The sequence below is a fragment of the Rhinatrema bivittatum genome, chromosome 3 (genome assembly GCF_901001135.1).
Source record: "Rhinatrema bivittatum chromosome 3, aRhiBiv1.1, whole genome shotgun sequence".
Lineage (NCBI taxonomy): Eukaryota > Metazoa > Chordata > Amphibia > Gymnophiona > Rhinatrematidae > Rhinatrema > Rhinatrema bivittatum.
This window is the reverse complement of record NC_042617.1, coordinates 492566561-492586128: the sequence shown is the minus strand read 5'-3', so window position 1 is coordinate 492586128 and position 19568 is coordinate 492566561. Positions and strand designations below refer to the sequence as shown.

At 44.0% G+C, this 19568-nt stretch overlaps 1 protein-coding gene across 1 annotated transcript in view; it reads left to right on the top strand.

The window, feature by feature from the left end:
- Nucleotides 1-19568, top strand: part of LOC115088122 (cytochrome P450 2K6-like) — a 132377-nt gene that overhangs the window by 59411 nt on the left and 53398 nt on the right. The window contains exon 4 of the mRNA XM_029596095.1: nucleotides 14193-14353. Within this exon, the coding sequence (XP_029451955.1) occupies nucleotides 14193-14353 (161 nt within the window). The remainder of the gene's footprint in view (nucleotides 1-14192; nucleotides 14354-19568) is intronic.

Below are 19568 nucleotides of genomic sequence, written 5' to 3'. Positions count from 1 at the left end.
CTAGATCTCCTGGAGCCCTTGACCTCTTGAACATTATCCCAAAGTCGGTGGTCAATCCTTGTGGCTAACTTCATCAGGTCCTCCAAGGTCTCAGGCATTTCTCGAGCCCCAATTCGTCTTTCAGCCAGGAGTTCAGGCCTTCAAAGAAAAGGATCTTCAGGCATCTTGAGTCCCAATTTAGATACAAAGCCAAAGTCTAAACTCGATGGCGAAGTCAGGTAAAGGTTTATCACCTTGCTTTAGATGAACCAATGTAGATCATGTGGTCGTGTACCTGGCAGGGTCATCAAATACGGATTTCAACAGTTCCAAAAACCCAGCAAGGTCTCTCAGGATGGGGTCATCACGCTCCCACAGTGAAGAAGCCCAAGCTAGTGCTCTTCCATCCAGATAAGACAGGATATACGTGGTCTTGGCATAAGCTGTGGAAAAATGGTTAGGATGAAGAGCAAAATGAATATAGCATTATTTGATGAATCCTCTACATGTCCATGCTTCCTCGGAGAAGTGTGTAGGAGTGGAGAGAGGTACAACAGTCTTAACCGTCACTTCTGGCTGTGTTTCTTCTTTATCTATGGTAGTAGAAGCGTTCATCTGTGAGTGCAGTAGATTAAAGGCCACAGTCAAGCTATCCAGCGAGTTCTGTTGTTCGTAGATTCGCTGGGCCAGGCCTGGAATGGCCTGCAATACAGTGAGCAGAGCTTAATCCATGGAGTTAGCAATCTGTTATGTTTTCGAGGTATTTGGTGGATTCTTAGGGCAACAGTGATAGTGACTCCCACGGGGAGGAGCCCCACAGGGAACTGTAGCACCAGGCAAGATTCAGATGCACAAACACAGAGATAATAACTTTATTATGCAGCTTGTAGAGTTCACCAGAGGTGGTAGTAGAGAGGAGATTCCGTAGCAATGATCTGGGATCCTCGGCGGAGGAGACCCATCATACAATGGTGGTGTAAAACTCCGATGCAGGTATTCAGTGAGGAGCTGTAGGTGAGAAAGACTGGAAGATGTTATTACTCACTCTCTTATAGCTGTAATGGTAGAGTTCCCAACAGGCAGAAGAATTGGTAGCAGGCACCAGGATAGACAACACAGGCCCTCGAAGAGTGAGTATCTGGATTCAGAATAGGCACCTGGAAATAAGCAAAGGGCCCCCGAGGAGCAGGTACCCAAGTTAGTAGAACCCCAGAGGGTGTAGAGAGCTTCCAGCAGCAGCAGCAAGAAGCGGCAGAACAGCTTAGACCAGACGAATCCAATCCTTGCTAACTCAATGGTGGTTAGCAAATGGGCAAGCTAAATAGTCGGAAGCAGTGACTTCACTCGAGGGGGACGCCCCTGAGGTTCGTGCCAACACTGCAATAAAGACGTGAGGTGTGTGCGCACGCGCGCCCTAGGAGGCTCTCAGGTAGAACATGGTGGAACACCGTGCCATAGCCACTCCAGGGCCGCCGGAGGGTGCGGCAAGGAGATGCTATGGACGCCATTCTCCTGAGTCTGGTGGAGAAAGCAGAAATAGAGGTGAGGCATGTGGGAAGAAGCCATTTGAGTCTGATGGACGCAACACCCTGACACCGCCAGTGAAGCTGTGGCTCAAGTGCTGTTGATTCCTCTTCTGTACGGCAGGGAGCCACTACCATTGCCATCTCGGTGCGGCCTGGAAGGAGCTACCAACACTGCTGTGGCCGCCGCTTCCATGTGGCACTGACTCCATCAGTGCCTTGCTTCCTGCAGCTCTGGAATGCTGCTGCCACCGCTGCTCCCTTTGCAACCTGAATGCCACAGACATGCTGCTTTACCTGACATTCTCCTAGGCCAGCACACGTGCCTCTCCTGCAGATTTAAAGGGCCCACAGTGGAATAAGCTCCGTGGCATTCCCAAATGATATCAGCCTGCTTGCCCTATAAAAGTGATCTTTATTTTGTATTCCAGGCCTTCACAAGGATCTTCATGATTGTCCATGGCGTCTTTGTCCTTCAAGGTCTTCTGTGGTCATGCTCCTGTCTTGATGGTGTTCATGTTGCTGTTCCATGTTTCTGGACTCACATTGGTTCCTTGTCCAAGTCTTTGCCTTGTCCAAGTCTTCTGAGCCTTCGTAGCCAAGTTCTGCCTTCCAGGTTTTCTCTCTTGTCCACTCCTCCAGCTGTGCCAGTGTCATGGTCTGCGACCAGCCTACAGTAGGTTGTGAAGAATGCTTCATGGCACAAGGCCTACCTTCTTTACTGGTCAAGTCTCTGGAAGTCCCTTAAGAATATAAGAACATGCCATACTGGGTCAGACCAAGGGTCCATCAAGCCCAGCATCCTGTTTCCAACAGTGGCCAATCCAGGCCATAAGAACCTGGCAAGTACCCAAAAACTAAGTCTATTCCATGTTACCGTTGCTAGTAATAGCAGTGGCTATTTTCTAAGTCAACTCAATTAATAGCAGGTAATGTACTTCTCCTCCAAGAACTTATCCAATCCTTGTTTAAACACAGCTATACTAACTGCACTAATCACATCCTCTGGCAACAAATTCCAGACTTTAATTGTACGTTGAGTGAAAAAGAACTTTCTCCGATTAGTTTTAAATGTGCCACATGCTAACTTCATGGAGTGCCCCCTAGTCTTTCTATTATCCAAAAGAGTAAATAACCGATTCACATCTACCCGTTCTAGACCTCTCATGATTTTAAACACCTCTATAATATCCCCCCTCAGCCGTCTCTTCTCCAAGCTGAAAAGTCCTAACCTCTTTAGTCTTTCCTCATAGGGGAGCTGTTCCATTCCCCTTATCATTTTGGTAGCCCTTCTCTGTACCTTCTCCATCGCAATTATATCTTTTTTGAGATTCGGCGACCAGAATTGTACACAGTATTCAAGGTGCGGTCTCACCATGGAGCGATACAGAGGCATTATGACATTTTCCGTTTTATTCACCATTCCCTTTCTAATAATTCCCAACATTCTGTTTGATTTTTTGACTGCTGCAGCACACTGAACCAACGATTTCAATGTATTATCCACTATGACGCCTATCTCTCTTTCTTAGGTTGTAGCACCTAATATGGAACCTAACATTGTGTAACTATAGCATGGGTTATTTTTCCCTCTATGCATCACCTTGCACTTATCCACATTAAATTTCATCTGCCATTTTGATGCCCAATCTTCCAGTCTCACAAGATCTTCCTGCAATTTATCACAATCTGCTTGTGATTTAACTACTCTGAACAATTTTATATCATCTGCAAATTTGATTATCTCACTCATCGTATTTCTTTCCAGATCATTTATAAATATATTGAAAAGTAAGGGTCCCAATACAGATCCCTGAGGCACTCCACTGCCCACTCCCTTCCACTGAGAAAATTGTCCATTTAATCCTTGTTTTTAAACACCGGAGTCCATCCCTGGTTCTGAGCTTCATGAATCCAGAATTCCTGGATTGTTTTCCTGGTTTTCAGAGCTCCTTGTCCAGCTTCCGTCCATGTTCAAGTCTCAAGCCTGGAGTCTGCTTCACCTTCAGCGTGGTCCATGACTAGACCTCAGGTTGTGTAGAGCACAGAGTGCTCTACACAACCTGAGGTCATGTTTCCAGTGCCAAGTTGTCATCATATTCCAAACCTAGAGTCTGCTCCACACTTTGTGTGGCCACAACCAGTCCATGGGCTATGTAGGGTGCTCTGCAGCGCAGGGCTCTACCTGAACATTGAATCTTGATCCTGAACCTTGAATCAGTTCCTGCACCAGAACCTTGAATCTAAACCTCAACTAGAATCTTGAAACTGAACCTGAACTAGAATCTTGAATCTAATCCTGAACAATGCCTCATCAAAAAACTAAATGAGAGAGCATGTGTGTGTGTGAGCATGCATGAGAGAGAGCATGTGTGTGTGAGCATGTGGAAGAGAGAGTAAGCATGCATGTTTGTGTGTGTGTATGTGTGAGCATTTTAGAATGTGGGAGAGAGCATGTGTGTATGTGTGAACATGTGGGAGAAAGTATGTCTGTGTGTGTATGTGTGTTTGTATGTATATGTGTGTGCTAGGGGTGTGCATTCGTTTGCAACATATCGCAAATCCGCAACGTATATGGACGGATTCGTTGTATTCGTTGCGTTGCAAAACATATCGCGAATTCCTACGAATACAACAAATCACGGCCGAATCATTCGGCCGTCAATATGGCAATTTTAAACATTTTGAATACTGGCAACTGATAGCCTTTGCCCTCACTATGTCACAGGGGCTGACAGTCGGACCCTGTGACATAGTGAGGGCAAAGGCTATCGGCGCCATTTTGAATACTGGCAGCCGACGGCCCGAGTGCAGGAGATCGCTCCTGGACCCCTGCACTCGGGCCGTTGGCTGCCAGTAATCAAAATGGCGCTGATAGCCTTTGCCCTTATAAAAACTCTTAAATAAATGATGTCACAGGGGCTACCGCTGCCATTGGTCGGCCCCTGTCACATGTTAAGAGCACAAGATGGCACCGGCAGCCGACAGAGGGAGGGCAGGAGACACTTCGGGACCCCAGCTGGACCACCAGGGAATTTAGGCACGTCTTGGGGGGGGGGGGGGGTCAGGAGGGTGGGGGGTTGTAGTTAATTAAATTAAAAGGGAAACAAATAAGAATGGCACGTATCAATGGATCAGGGGCCCCTTTGAACGGATACAACGTATCTGGCTCTGACACATATGAATGCCATATGAAATGTATGCGGCTCCTCTGCACATCCCTAGTATGTGCATAAGTAAGTATATGTGTGCTGGAAAATGTGTATATGTATGTGAAAGAGAGAGGAGAATGTTTGTGTGCATCCCTCCCCCCAAACTATTTATGGCAATCTCAGAGTGACTGGAAATCAAAAGTTCCCAAGTATGGAGAGCAGAAGTTTTTGTTTTTGTTTTTTTTATCCTTACAAATTTTAATTATTAGATGTTATTTGATGTATCTGCTGTTTTTAAATATATTATTGGTATTTGGAAAATTTAAAAATATTTTGTCTATCAGTTTTTAATTTTTGGATGCTATTCTATTTGGTGGTTGTGTTGAAATATTTATTCTTTTTATAATTATGGTTTTACAATTTTGATTGATGTTTTATATTCCTTAATATCTTAAATTAGTTCTTGGATGAGGCACTGTGATGTTTTTGTTTTCTATTGCTGCATTTCATATAGTCTGGCTTGCTGCACTTTCCAGTTCAGCTTAACATAAGGCTTGGTTGTAACCAGAATGGAGTGGCAGTTACTACTTTAACATATGGCTTGAGTTTAATCTGCATGGAGCAGCAGTTACTACTATTAGAAATTTGCTGGGCAGTCTGGATGGACCATTTGGTTTTTTTCTGCTGTTGTTACTGTTACTATGTTTGTCGGAATGTTTCTAATTGTAATTTTATATGGTTACTTTATTCTGTATTTGATGAGGTTCTGCATGTGTGACTGAGGTGAGGTATTCTGCTAACTAGTGTTTAGTTTCTACATAGGGATTTTTGCAGCCTGCCCTGTTCTGTTTTCCTATTAGGGGATATTTTGTGCAAGAGGAGGGGAAGGAGTAAGAAACATTTTTCTCTGTCATTTTTATAATTTTGCTGTTACATCAGTCATATTTTTACTTAACTTGAATATTTTAACAGAAAATTAATATTTATGTATGTATTCATTTATTTAAAAGTATTTATATCCCACCCCTCCAAAATTCAGGGCGGGTTACCAAAGTACATATATAATAAGGTTAGAACTAAAATTACACACTAAACTAAAATAACAAAATAAATTTAAAATAACATTATAAAATTAAATAAAGTTTCAATAAAATTATAAAGAGGCATGAATTGTTAGGATGTACATAAATCAGTGAAGGCTTGGAGAAATAGATAATGTTTGAAGGCTTTCTTGAATGTTTTTCTATCTGCACTAGTCGAATGTTGGGTGGGATTGTGTTCCAGAGAATGGGTCCTGCTATGGAAAAGGCACATTTTCTAGAGGAGACTAGTCTTATTGTTTTTGGAGAAGGGACTTGTAAAAGAAGTTTATTTTTGGAATGAAGATTCTTACATGGGGTATAAATGTATAGAGCAGCAGAGAGCCAAGAGATGTTATTAGTGTAAATAAGGGTGTGAAATGATTAGAGTTTTATATTGGATATGCCTCTTGATCGGGAGCCAATGTAGTTTATGAAGGACAGGAGTAATATGGTCATAGATTTTAGTGTTGAGAAGGAGCTGGGCTGCTGAGTTTTGTAAGTTGTAGCGGATGAATAGTAGATTGAGAAAGACCTAAGAACAATGAGTTGCAGTAATCTACACCAGAGAGGATTAACAATTGAACTATGGTACAAAAGTGAACTGGGTCAAGCAGATGATGGGTGTATTGTAATAATCTGATTTTGAAGAAAGAGTTTTTCAAAAGTATTTTGATGTGAGAGGAAAGGAAAAGCAGGGATGATATGATACATACGTTCAGATATTTGAAAGGTTTTCATGATCCAAAGTCAATGACAAACCTTTTCCATTGGAAAAAAATCAGCAGAACCAGGGGTCACAATTTAAAACTCCAGGGAGGAAGACTCAGAACCAATGTCAGGAAGTATTTCTTCATGGAGAGGGTGGTGGATGCCTGGAACCCCCTTCTGGAGGAAGTGGTGAAGACCAAAACTGTGAAGGATTTCAAAGGGGCGTGGGATAAACACTGTGGGGGTCATTTTCAAAGGAGTTACGCATGTAAATGTGACATACTATCGTAGCAATTTTCAAAAGCTATTTACTCGAGTAAAGTGCACTTACTTGAGTAAATCCTATGGACAATTCAATGGCATATATTGTAGCAATTTTGAAAAGCCCACTTACTTGAGTAAAGTGTATTCACTCGAGCAAAAACCAGTTTTGCTCAAGTAAATGCTTTTTAAAATCTACCCCTGTGGATCCATAAAGCCTGGAGGATGGGAATGAATAGAAGAGATATGGGGGTGGCTTGCACAAATGACAGCTACTACCTGGTGATTAATACCCTTATTCAATAAACATTCACATGGTTAATGAGACTCCAACATTGCTCTATGCTTCAACAGCAAGAGGAAATGTGGAAAAGAGGATTTCATTCATGCAACAACCAACAAGGTAGAACAGTCTGGGTAAACAAATAAGCATGGGAGTAGCTTGCTTGTTGTGGCTGTTAGTACCCCAAACCAATTAAGCCTGATACTTCACTTTCAATGCATATCCAGTGAAAATCTCTGCTTCAACGGCAGGGGGAATGAAGAAAAGAGTAGGATTAAATGGACAATTTTCTCAGTGGAAGGGAGTGGTCAGTGGAGTGCCTCAGGGATCTGTATTGGGACCCTTACTTTTTAATATATTTTTAAATGATCTGGAAAGAAATACGACGAGTGAGATAATCAAATTGGCAGATGACACAAAATTGTTCAGAGTAGTTAAATCACAAGCAGATTGTGATAAATTGCAGGAAGACCTTGTGAGACTGGAAAATTGGGCATCCAAATGGCAGATGAAATTTAATGTGGATAAGTGCAAGGTGATGCATATAGGGAAAAATAACCCATGCTATAATTACACAATGTTGGGTTCCATATTAGGTGCTACAACCCAAGAAAGAGAGATAAGCGTCATAGTGGATAACACATTGAAATCGTCGGTTCAGTGTGCTGCGGCAGTCAAAAAAGCAAACAGAATGTTGGGAATTATTAGAAAGGGAATGGTGAATAAAATGGAAAATGGCATAATGCCTCTGTATTGCTCCATGGTGAGACCGCAACTTGAATACTGTGTACAATTCTGGTCACCGCATCTCAAAAAAGATATAATTGTGATGGAGAAGGTACAGAGAAGGGCTACTAAAATGATAAGGGGAATGAAAAAGCTCCCCTATGAGGAAAGACTAAAGAGGTTAGGACTTTTCAGCTTGGAGAAGAGACGGCTGAGGGGGGACTTGATAGAGGTGTTTAAAATCATGAGAGGTCTAGAACGGGTAGATGTGAATCGGTTATTTACTCTTTTGGATAATAGAAAGATTAAGGGGCACTCCATGAAGTTAGCATGTGGCACATTTAAAACTAATCGGAGAAAGTTCTTTTTTACTCAACGCACAATTAAACTCTGGAATTTGTTGCCAGAGGATGTGGTTAGTGCAGTTAGTATAGCTGTATTTAAAAAAGGATTGGATAAGTTCTTGGAGGAGAAGTCCATTACCTGCTATTAAGTTCACCTAGGGGTAGATTTTTTTAAAAAGCGCGATCGCGTACTTTTGTTCGCGCAGCAGGTGCAAACAACAGTACGCAGGATTTTATAAGATACACGCATAGCCGCGCGTATCTTATAAAATCCTGGATCGGCGCGCGCAAGGCTGCCGATTTTTGGCAGCCTGCGTGCGCCGAGCCACGCAGCCTGCCTCCGTTCCCACCGATTTCGGAGCGGCCTCAGAGGGACCTTTCTTTCGCCCTCCCCGCACCTTCCCCTCCCTTCCCCTACCTAACCCACCCCCCCGGCCCTATCTAAACACCCCTTACCTTTGTCCCTAGATTTACGCCTGTGAGAAGCAGACGTAAATCTACACGCGCCAGCGGACTGCTGGCGCGCCATCATCCGACCCGGGGGCTGGTCCGGAGGCCTCGACCATGCCCCCGGGCCGGTGCCATGCCCCTAGTCCCGCCCCCAAAATGCCGCGTCCCGCCCCAGAAACGCTGCGTCGTTCGGCCCCCGACACGCCCCCGATACGCCCCATTCAAAAAACCCCGGGACTTACGCGAGTCCCTGGGCTCTGCGCGCACTGGCGGCCTATGCAAAATAGACGCGCCAGCGCGCAAGGGCCCTGCTCGCGTAAATCCGCCCGGATTTACGCGAGCAGGGCTTTTAAAATCCGCCTGCTAGAGAATAGCCACTGCCATTAGCAACAGTAACATGGAATAGACTTAGTTTTGGGGTACTTGCCAGGTTCTTATGGCCTGGATTGGCCACTGTTGGAAACAGGATGCTGGGCTTGATGGACCCTTGGTCTGACCCAGTATGGCATATTCTTATGTTCTTATGTTCTTATTATATTCAGACAACAACAAAGGACTGAATTACACAGTCTGGGTATACATATAAGTGTTGGAGTAGCTTGCTTATTGCGGCGGTTACTACCCCTAACAAATTAAGCCTGATACTTCACTTTGAATGCATATCCAGTGCAGCTCACTGCTTCAACGGCAGGGGGAATGAAGAAATAGGATTTACATCCAGCCAACATCTAACAAGGCATTGATCTGAGCAGTATGAGTATACAAACATCAGGGTAACTTGCTCGATATGACGGTTACTACCCTCAAACATTAAGCCTTATACTTCACTTTGATACAACTCCAACACTGCTCTCTGCATCAATGGTGGAGGTGGAAGCAAATTAGAATAAAAAAGCTACTAATAAGAGCCCTGAACTCAGCGGTCGCAGTAACAGGTAAGTATGAGAAAATAAGTGTGAAAGCTAGCTGGGCAGACTGGATGGGCCTATTGGTCTTCTTCTGCCGTCATTTCTATGTAATTCTAATTTGGGATCTAATATGACTCCTAAATTGCGAACCTGTTTCACTATATCGATGGTGCAATTGTCATGTTGAATTGTGGTGGGAATATTATCAAAATAGGGATTTCTTAATATAAGTATTTCAGTTTTTGATAGGTTTAAGTTTAGTTTGTTGTATATTAACTATTTCTTGATAGTTGAGAGGCATAATTCAAGGAATTTGAGTGTTTCTAGCCAAGTATGTTTAGTGGGGAAGAAAAATTGGATACCGTCTGCATATATTCTGTACGTTAGATCAAGAGTAGAGAGTAGTTGGCAGATTGGAGTTCGATATATGTTGAACTAGGGAGCAGAGAGGGCTGATCCTTGTGGTACTCCTGTATTCAAGGCAAATGTGGTGGAGTGAGTTTGATTGATGAAAATTTGCTGATATTTATTTTATTTATTTATTTATTTTTGGCTTTTATATACCGATCTTCTTACATTAGATGCAAATCAAATCGGTTTACAATGAAACAACAGGTTTGCTTGAAGGCAATTACATAGAACAAAAAATGTCTAAAAAACTATGAGCAATTACATAGAACAGAGCAATTACATAGAACAGAGCATAACTAAAGAACATGAGTAACCTAATATAAGATATTACATGGTATCGTACAATATGCGTTATATAGCAAAAAACTTTGAGTTACATAGCAAGAGACTTTTGAGATTAAAGTGAGACTGCCTTGGTTAACAGGCGGATTCTGGAAATGCTATACTGAATAACCATGTTTTGAGTTTTTTCTTGAAAGAAATTGGACAGGGGTCTTGTCATAGATCCGGAGGGAGCGAGTTCCATTGGGTAGGGCCTGCTGTGGAGAGGGCCCTATTCCTTAGAGATGTTTTAGCTTGTGGGATGAATAGGGTGCCTTGGTATGCTTTTCTTATCAGTCTCGAGGAGTTGTTAGTGCGGAACTGGAAGGTAATCTATTTGTTAAATATGAATGAAACCTTTTATATACTGTACCAAATATTCCAATGTGTGAAAGGCGGGTTAGTAAGATTTGATGGTTAATGGTGTCAAAGGCTGCCAATAAATCTAGAAAAACAGCGATGTATGATATTCCAGAATCAAAACCGTGGTGAATAATATCAGTGCTGGAAATTAATAACATTTCAGCGCTAAAATTTGGTTTAAATCCAAATTGATAATGATCTAAGACAGGGGTCAGGAACCTTTTTGGCTGAGAGAGCCATAAACGCCACATATTTTAAAATGTAATTCCATGAGAGCCATACTATATGTTTAAAACTAAATACAAGTAAATGTGTGCATTTTATGTAAGATCACACTTTTAAAGTACAATAAGTCTCTGAAAATATTACACCAGGCCTTAAGACACCAATACATCTCCTATTAGGAAAACGGACCAAGTCAGGCTGCTATAGAGTCCTACACAGAAACTACACGCCAGCAGAAAACCTCACCTGAATCACGTGCTGTCCCTCACCTAACATAGAATAAAGAGACCAAAACGCATAACAAGAAGCATGCAGAAAAAACTGAATTGGAAACTGCAACAAGCCAGAGTCTCTGTATGCAGTGTAACAAAGGAAAAAAGAAACATCACCCATCCTTATAAAACAAATCAAGAAATATAAAATCATCAGCAGTAAAACTGTACTAACAAAAAGAACATATTTCAAAACAGCTGATGAGTGGAATATCCAATAATTAAAAACTCATATAAAACATTTCCAGATACCAACAAAATATTTCAAAATAGCAGACACAAAGACCCAGTAATGAAAAATAATAAGGATACAAAAAAATTTTTGCTCTGCATACCTGGGAACGTTTGATATCCAGGTGTCCTGAGATTGTTCTGAATTAGCAGGAGGCGGGGTGGTTTGCTTGGAACTTTCTCCTCTCTCAGTCACATACCAGCGCTCTGTCTCACACTGGCTCTCAATGACACACCTATACACACATGCTCTCAGTACTCACATATACACGTTTTTTCTCTCTCACTTATATAGGCTCTTAATTACACATTTACACACATGCTGTCTATCTTTTCACGCTTACACACACACACAGGCTTTCAATCACATAAATACATGCTGTCTTTTTCTCTCACACACAGACTCTCATTCACATGCTTATAAACATGTCCTCTCTTTCTCTCATTTACACACAGGCTCTCAATCACATACTCAAATGCTCCCTCACCTAAATCAGCTCTCAATCACACACAGACACACATGGTCTCTCTCTCTCTCATTTAAACACAGGCTCACAATCACATACTCACATGCTCCATCACCTAAACCAGCTCTCAATCACACACAGACACACATGATCTCTCTCTTACTTATACACACAGGCTCTTAATCATACATACACATGATTTCTCTCACACACAAAGGATCTCAATCATACACACATACTCTTTCACACAAACAGGTTTTCAATCACAAACTTACACATACAGGTTCCCAATGGTAAACTTACATTCATGCTCTCTCTCTCACACAGGCAGGCTCTCAATCACAGACATACTCTTTCACATGTACAGGCTCTCAATCATTCACATACATGCAATCTCTCACACACACACACACACACACACACACACACAGAAGAGGCCACGCTAGTGCGCTCGGCATCGGCCCGAAGAAAAGAAGACTGCAGCGCGGCTCGGAGGAAAATGAAGAGGTTCAACCGCGGCCGATGGGACTCCGCCTCCGCGAGGGCTGAAAATGAAGGAGGTTAGCGTTGGGAGGAGGCTGCTGCTGCCGCGAGTTCCCGGGGTGGGGGTGGGGGAGAGAGAGAGTGAATGAGTGAGCAAACACACATGCTTGCTCGCTCATTCACTCTCTCTCTCCCCCACCCCGGGAACGCGGCAGCAGCAGCCTCCTCCCAACGCTAACCTCCTTCATTTTCAGCCCGGGCGGAGGAGGACCGGGGAGCAGCTGGGTCAGTGGGAAAGTGTGGCGACACTTGTCTGCGAGCCAGATGCAGCCCTCAAAAGAGCCATATCTGGCTCATGAGCCATGGGTTCCCGACCCCTGATCTAAGATATATATTAATCAAGAGTTGTGCGAAAGGAATCTGGAGGATCAGGGTACCGACTGGTTTGTGGCACTTGAAGCCTGGAGTTGCCTACCTCCAGTTTAAATCTTGGCACATCACTTTGAAAAGGTTGCATACCCCTGTACAAAATAGAAATCCTTATGTTTGGAGAAGGATTAAGCCAACAACTGCAATTTCTGCAAGGTAAGCAATTCTGTACACAGCAAGGAGTCCCATAGTCTTTGTTTCTGCATCCATTTTCTTTGGCACACATAGAAAACAAGCCTTCTAAAAATGGCTAGAGAATTGTGCCTGCAATACAATCTGGTTACAGTATAATGTAAAATGGACAGCTCTAAGATTATATTTACACAGGAACAAGTTAAAGAAGAAAGTATTGGGATATGTTGCGCTCGTGGGTGGACCCTTGTCCTGTGGTAGTACAGGGACTGTCCACAGGGGGCAGAGCACGGAAGGAGTCAGAGGCAGTGTAGAGCTTCACTTCTGGAAGCCCGAGGTCCCCCCTGGAGGAGCCCGCTTGGACTTAGGTGGGCCTCACAGGGTCTTCTGGGAGAGTGTAGGTCCGGCATGCCCACAGATGCTAGAGGAGCACTATTGGGTTCGAGGCTGGAAACAGGTTGGAGGAGAGCGAACCAGATTAGAGATGGCAATGATAAGGCTAGGGACAGCGCCAGAATCAAGCAAGGTCAGGCAAGCAAGGTCAGAGTCCAGAAGTCAGTCCGAGGAATGGTCAACGAAGCAAGGGTCAAGATCCAGAGGTGAGGCAAGGTCGAAGAGCAAGCTGAGGTCTTTGGCAGGTGGCAGGCAGGCAGGCAGGTCAGGTACAAGCTGAAGTCTTGGGCAGGTGGCAGGCAGGCAGGTCAGGAACAAGCTGAGGCCTTGGGCAAGTCGCAGGCAGGCAGGCAGGTCATGAACAAGCTGAGGTCTTGGGCAGGCAGCAGGCAGGCAAGCAGGTCAGGAACAAGCTGAGGTCTATACCAGAAGGACAGTCTGAGGTAAGACTGAAGAGACGAACAAACACTGGAACAAGCAGGGCTAGGAAGCAGGAACGGAACTGGAATAGAAGGATCCTGGAACGAGACTAAGAACAAGCAAGCAGGAACACAAGCAAGGGTAATCTCAGGAACAAACTGACCCGATTGCCAAGGCAAGGAAGTGAGGCCAGGAACTTCCTTTTAACATGAGTTCAATCAGGATGCACCGTGGAACTAGGCCCTGCCCTGGAACCTACATCAGGGCGGCTGGTCCACGAGCAGGGCATGGCTAGCTGCTGCGACACCAAGGCCCGGCGTGAGGCCTAGCATGCAGCCGAAGGCCCGGCGACCGCCACCGTGGGATACCGGGGTCTAGCTAGACTTGCAAGGGTCGTGAGGGAGACAGGACCAGGACCTGCTGTGGAACGACTGCGGGTGGGGTGCGTAACAGGATACATATAAGATCAGGATATACAGTATTTAATCAAGTAATTTAAATGGAGGAAATCAATACAAATTTGATTTGATTTCCTCACTATAATGATGGGTATCATGGGGAAATGAACTGCTCTATTAAAGCTTGTGTTTTTTCTACAAAATCATAAATTACTCTTTAATGGTTTTCAGGGACTCCATTTGATACCTCAGTGATCATGAATACTTCCATTGCCAATATAATTGCAGCCATTGTACAAGGACACCGTTTTGACTATTTAGATCCAGCATTCTTGAGATTTCTGCGTCTAATTACTGAAAGTGATGGTCTCTTGGAATCCCCTATGGTTGCGGTAATACTAATTTCATTTATATATACATTCAGTGCACTAACCAAATAAAATATTTCAAGTCTTTTTCTTGTATGTACAAGAAACAGGGGAAATTATCACAATGCTGATAATCCTAAACCTCATCTCCAGTGTGTGCAGGGTTTATTGACATGCATTCTCCGATTCTAATAAAATGAACCAAGAAAAGGTTCAAACAAGAACCAAACAAAAAATATCAAAACAAATTTTTAGGCACTGCCAGCAGAGCTGGGTTATCAGTATAATTATTCAGCTTCAGGAGACTTTATTGGAATGACCATTTGTAAATGTTTTGCTAACGTAACTCATGGGTAGGGCAATATTCTGAAGTCATTTCCCTGGGTAAATACTAATTTACCCAGGAAAAATGTTTTTTTTGAAAATGATCCACACTCTTCACAGATAAAATTATGTCTTTACTTCCACAACATGTTTTTTTTTTTTTTAAACCTTTATTTATCCATTTTTGCGTATGAAAAGAGAAGTGCACACATAGCAATATTTATAACACATAACAGCCATCATTGGCAACTGTGCAAACACAATAATAGAACCAAAAACAACAAGAAATACCCCTCCCCCCCTTGCTGTCCCCTCAGATCAAGGCTGCACACAATTGCGAAAGAAAGTGTCCAACGCCATCAAGGATGCTGTCCCTACGGCCGTCACCGCAATGCCAATAGGTTGTTCCTGGCTGTGGTGTTTAGCGACGTCAAATATGGTCTCCAGACCGACATACCCTGTGCATAAGCCTTGGAAGATGTTCGGTGGGCTGTTAAAATTTCGAAGGTTGCCATACGGTGAAAACGTATTCTCCAATACCATCCATCACAGTCCAATGTTCCAGTATGGATTTTATGGTTATCAGAAAGACCTTTTGTAACAGTAACCATTGTTCATCTGAAATATGTTGAGGTAAACCGTCCCTCTGCGCGAACAGACAAATTAAAGGGTCCAGTGGAATTACAATTTGCAGCCACTTAGCAGCAATACATAAAACTTCACCCCAGAAACTGGATATCCTTGCACAGTCCCAGAATAAATGTAATAGAGTACCAGGTTTTTCATTACATTTAGTACATTTGTCAGAGGGCAATAACTTTAACTTAAATGCCCATATCGTGGGTTTATACATCCTGTGGTAAAATTTAAATAACAACTCTCTATGCAACATATGTTCCGAAATCCCCTTGCAGCCCTGAAAACATTGAGCTATTCCCTTGGGGGTGATAGGGATTCCCAGTTCCCGGGACCATCGTTCCACTAAGCTTGGAAATACTGGGACTTGCCTGCCCGCCATTAACCCTCGGACAATTACCGCACATGAAAGTGCTATCCCCGGTGGTGGGGCAAAAAAATTCTTCACACATTCTGAAGTAAAGGAGGACCAGTGTGGTAACACTTCCTTTTCTACAAAATGCCGAATTTGAAGGTAAGCAAAAAATGATTGATAGGGAAGATTGAACTCCCCTCGAAGATCCTCAAAGGATTTTATCGTCCTCGTCTCCCCCGCTAACTGTACCAATTGCCGAAAGTGGCGGAGCCCTTGTGCAGCCCAAGTGAGGAAAACTGGGCTGTCCACCCCAGGGGTAAACTGGGGGTGACCCACGATATTCATATATGGAGAAACGGTCCAGGCAATATGCAGGCGACGGCATAGCCATTTCCAGGTAGACCTGCACGCAAACACTATGGGGTTAACTTGTATATAGCCAGGGAGCATAGAATGGGGCACGTGTAGTAAATTCCCTAACTGGAGAGGTGCACTCCAGCCACACAGAAAGCGCACAGGAGAAAATTTTTCCTCAGTGGTTAGCCACTCATAAACATGCCGAAGGAGACACGCTCAGTTGTACAATCCCAAATCTGGGCATCCCATCCCCCCCCCCCCCCCCCTATCCCCATTGCAGTTGTAATTTCGCCAAGGGAAGGCGAGCCCGTCTATTTTGCCATAGATATCTGCTCAAAGCTTTCTCTAATTCAACAAGGTGGCCCTTGTTTAACTGAATGGGTAACATTTGTAAGACGTACAGCCAACGTGGTAATTCCACCATTTTAAACAATTGAATTCTACCATTAAGCGACAAGGGCAGAGAAGTCCACTCCCTCAATCATTGTTTTGTTTTCTGTAACAATGGCAGAACATTACTGTCATACAGGGATGAACAATCTACTGGAATGAAAACTCCCAGGTACCTCATTTCTTTCTCTACCCATTTCAGAGGGAAGACCCCCGGCCACCTCTCCTTCAAAGTTCCAATGACATCCAAGGCCTCTGACTTGTCCTTATTAATCTTGAGGCCTGAGAATGTACCAAATTGGGTCTGTAGTGCCATTACCTGCCGCAATGAGTGCGTCGGATTCAATAAAAATACTAAAACATCGTCTGCGAAAGCAGCTACCTTAAAAGTTCCCCCTCCCTTGGTAAAGCCTTGGATATCCCTGGATTCATCAATCCGCCGCAGTAAGGGGTCTATGGAGAGGATATATAGCAATGGGGATAGGGGGCAACCCTGTCGTGTGCCCCGTTGTAGTTCAAAGTCCTCTGAGACTCCCCCATTGGCCACTATAGCAGAACAGGGGTGTTGATATAGTAGGGCTATGCTTTGAATGAATATTTCATCGAAGCCATAGTGCCGTAAAACTGAAAACAGGTAGGGCCATGAGACCCTATCGAAGGCCTTCTCCGCGTCAAATCCTACGGCCAAAGCCTGTGTCTGGGTATATTTGCAATGGGCCAAGGCTGTCCACAATCGAGCTATATGTTTGCTTGCCGTCCGCCCTGGTACGAAACCCACTTGAAATGCGATATTAGATTAGGCAAAATAGTATTCATTCAGTTAGCCAATATCTTTGCATATAATTTTATATCATAATTTAACAAAGAGATGGGGCGGTAAGACGCCGGGGACGTAGGGTCTTTGCCTCCCTTTGGCAAAACAGTAATAAATGCTCGTTTGGCATGTTGGGGGAATGCGCCTTCCTGTTTAGCTGCCTGGTAGAAATCTAGGAGAGGGTGGGACAGTTCTACTTTAAGGATTTTATAGAAATTGGCATTATAGCCATCTGGGTCTGGCGTCTTGTGTAATGTACTCGTTTTTATTCCCTCCAGAATTTCAGAGACTGTGATTGGGCTGTTTAGATTAGCTAATTGCTCTGGTGTTACCTTGGGCAACGTTAAGGAGTGGAAAAAGGACTCCTCCGCCGCCATGGCCCCTGACTCTGTCTCCTCTGAGTATAACTGGACATAAAAGATCCTCAAAATATGACAAATCTCAGCAGCCGAGGTCCTTTTCTTCCCATCCACATCAGTCAACGCGTCAATATAGTTATGACCGTGTTTGACTCTCACCAAGTTTGCCAAGAGCTTGCCTGCCTGGTTCCCGAATCTATACAGTCTATGGGCATTATTGAGTAAAGTTCTAGTCGTTCTTTGGTGGAGATGACAATTTAAAGCTGTTAATGCTTCTCTATAAGCCCTTCGGGTAGAGCTATTGGGGTTTGCCATATATCTCGCCTTGGCTTGTCTGAATATCCTCTCTAAGTCGAGGATCTTCCGATTAAGGAGTTTGTTCCTCCGTATCTGAAAGGCGATAATATCCCCTCTCAAGATGGCCTTCCCCGCCTCCCAATATAGCAGCGGATTGTCTTTGGCTGTGTGGTTATGCGCCATGTAATCCCGCCATTTCTCCTTGAGATAGGTTTGAAATTCAATATCCCCTGTTAGGTGTCCCAGGAATCGCCACCTTTTGGCGGCTTGAGTGTCAGTATGTCGCTTAACATCCAACCAGATCATCGCGTGATCAGAGCACTCCACCGGGCCAATCTCCGCCCCACTGATGCAGGCAAAGTTTTTACTACTGGTTAATAAATAATCAATGCGTGACATAGAATCGTGTGCTCTGGCAATGTGTGTATAAGATCTATCTTCCGGGTGCAAGACTCTCCACGCATCAATCAACTGTAAGTGAGTGCATAAGTAGGAGACCCCTTTCTTTTTCCCCAGTGGGCTTACCAGGGTCCGAGAATTTCTGTCAATAGTGAGGTCGGCCATGCAGTTTAAGTTCCCTGCAATGTACAATATACCTATGGCCCGATTGGTTATTTTGTGCATCAAAGTTTCAAAAAAACCTTGAGAATAAACATTGGGAGCATAAACACTAGCAATGGTTACCAATTCACCATAAAGCCTACCAGTAATAAGAACCAGGCGGCCTTCAGAGTCAGCATAGGTAGAAATATGGTCATATGCCACCCCTTTGCCAATTAAAATTGCTACCCCCCGTTTCCGTCCCGCTGCCGGGGAGTAGAATACTTGGTTTACCCAGTCTCTGGCCAGCTTTTCATGTTCCTTTCCATTTAAGTGAGTCTCCTGGAGGCATGTAATTTTAGCTTTATGACGTCTAAGAGAAGCTAAGACCTTTGCCCTCTTTATAGGAGAGCCCAGGCCCGCTACATTCCAGGAAATGATCCGAGTCAGCTCAGCCATATTTTATCCAGTAACCCTGATGGAGCACTGTGAAAACATTAAGATTTCATTTTATGTTCCAGGATCCCCCCAGCCTAGGGATCCCAGACCCACATTCCTATTACCCATGTGACAGCACCAGCCACAACGAGCCTTCAACTTCAACAACCTTGATCTGCCCACCCCACCCTTGCAGTGATACGGGCTCTGATCCCTGTCCCCTTCCCCCCGCCTTCCCCAGCTAGCAATCTGGTATCCCCTGCCAGATTGTGTGCTTCCGCACCTTTCCACCTCCTGTAAAAATAGGAGGAACCATTCCGGGGCTCCCCTCCCATTCGTCAAATAAACAATAACTGTAAAACATGTTCCCAAATATGAAAACTGCCAACACATAACCACACAAAGGTATCATAACCCTTTAGCCTGCAGTCCCAAGGCCCAGAGACTGTCCATATCCTTACACTCGCCAGGCTCACATGCTGTTCAAGAAATCCTGTACAGCAGAAACTGTGTCCAATACTCTCTAGGATCCCTGGTGTTCCACTCTCAGCTTAGCCGGGTATTGTAAATTGAACCGTACTTGGCGCTTATGGAGTTCTGCGCAGATAGGGGAGTACTCCTTCCTCTTCTGTGAAACTTGTGTGGAGTAATCCTGGAAGATCAAAATTCTTTGCCCTTCATACGAAAGAGAAGAAGCTTTCCTGTAGGCCTGTAGAACAGCGGCTTTGT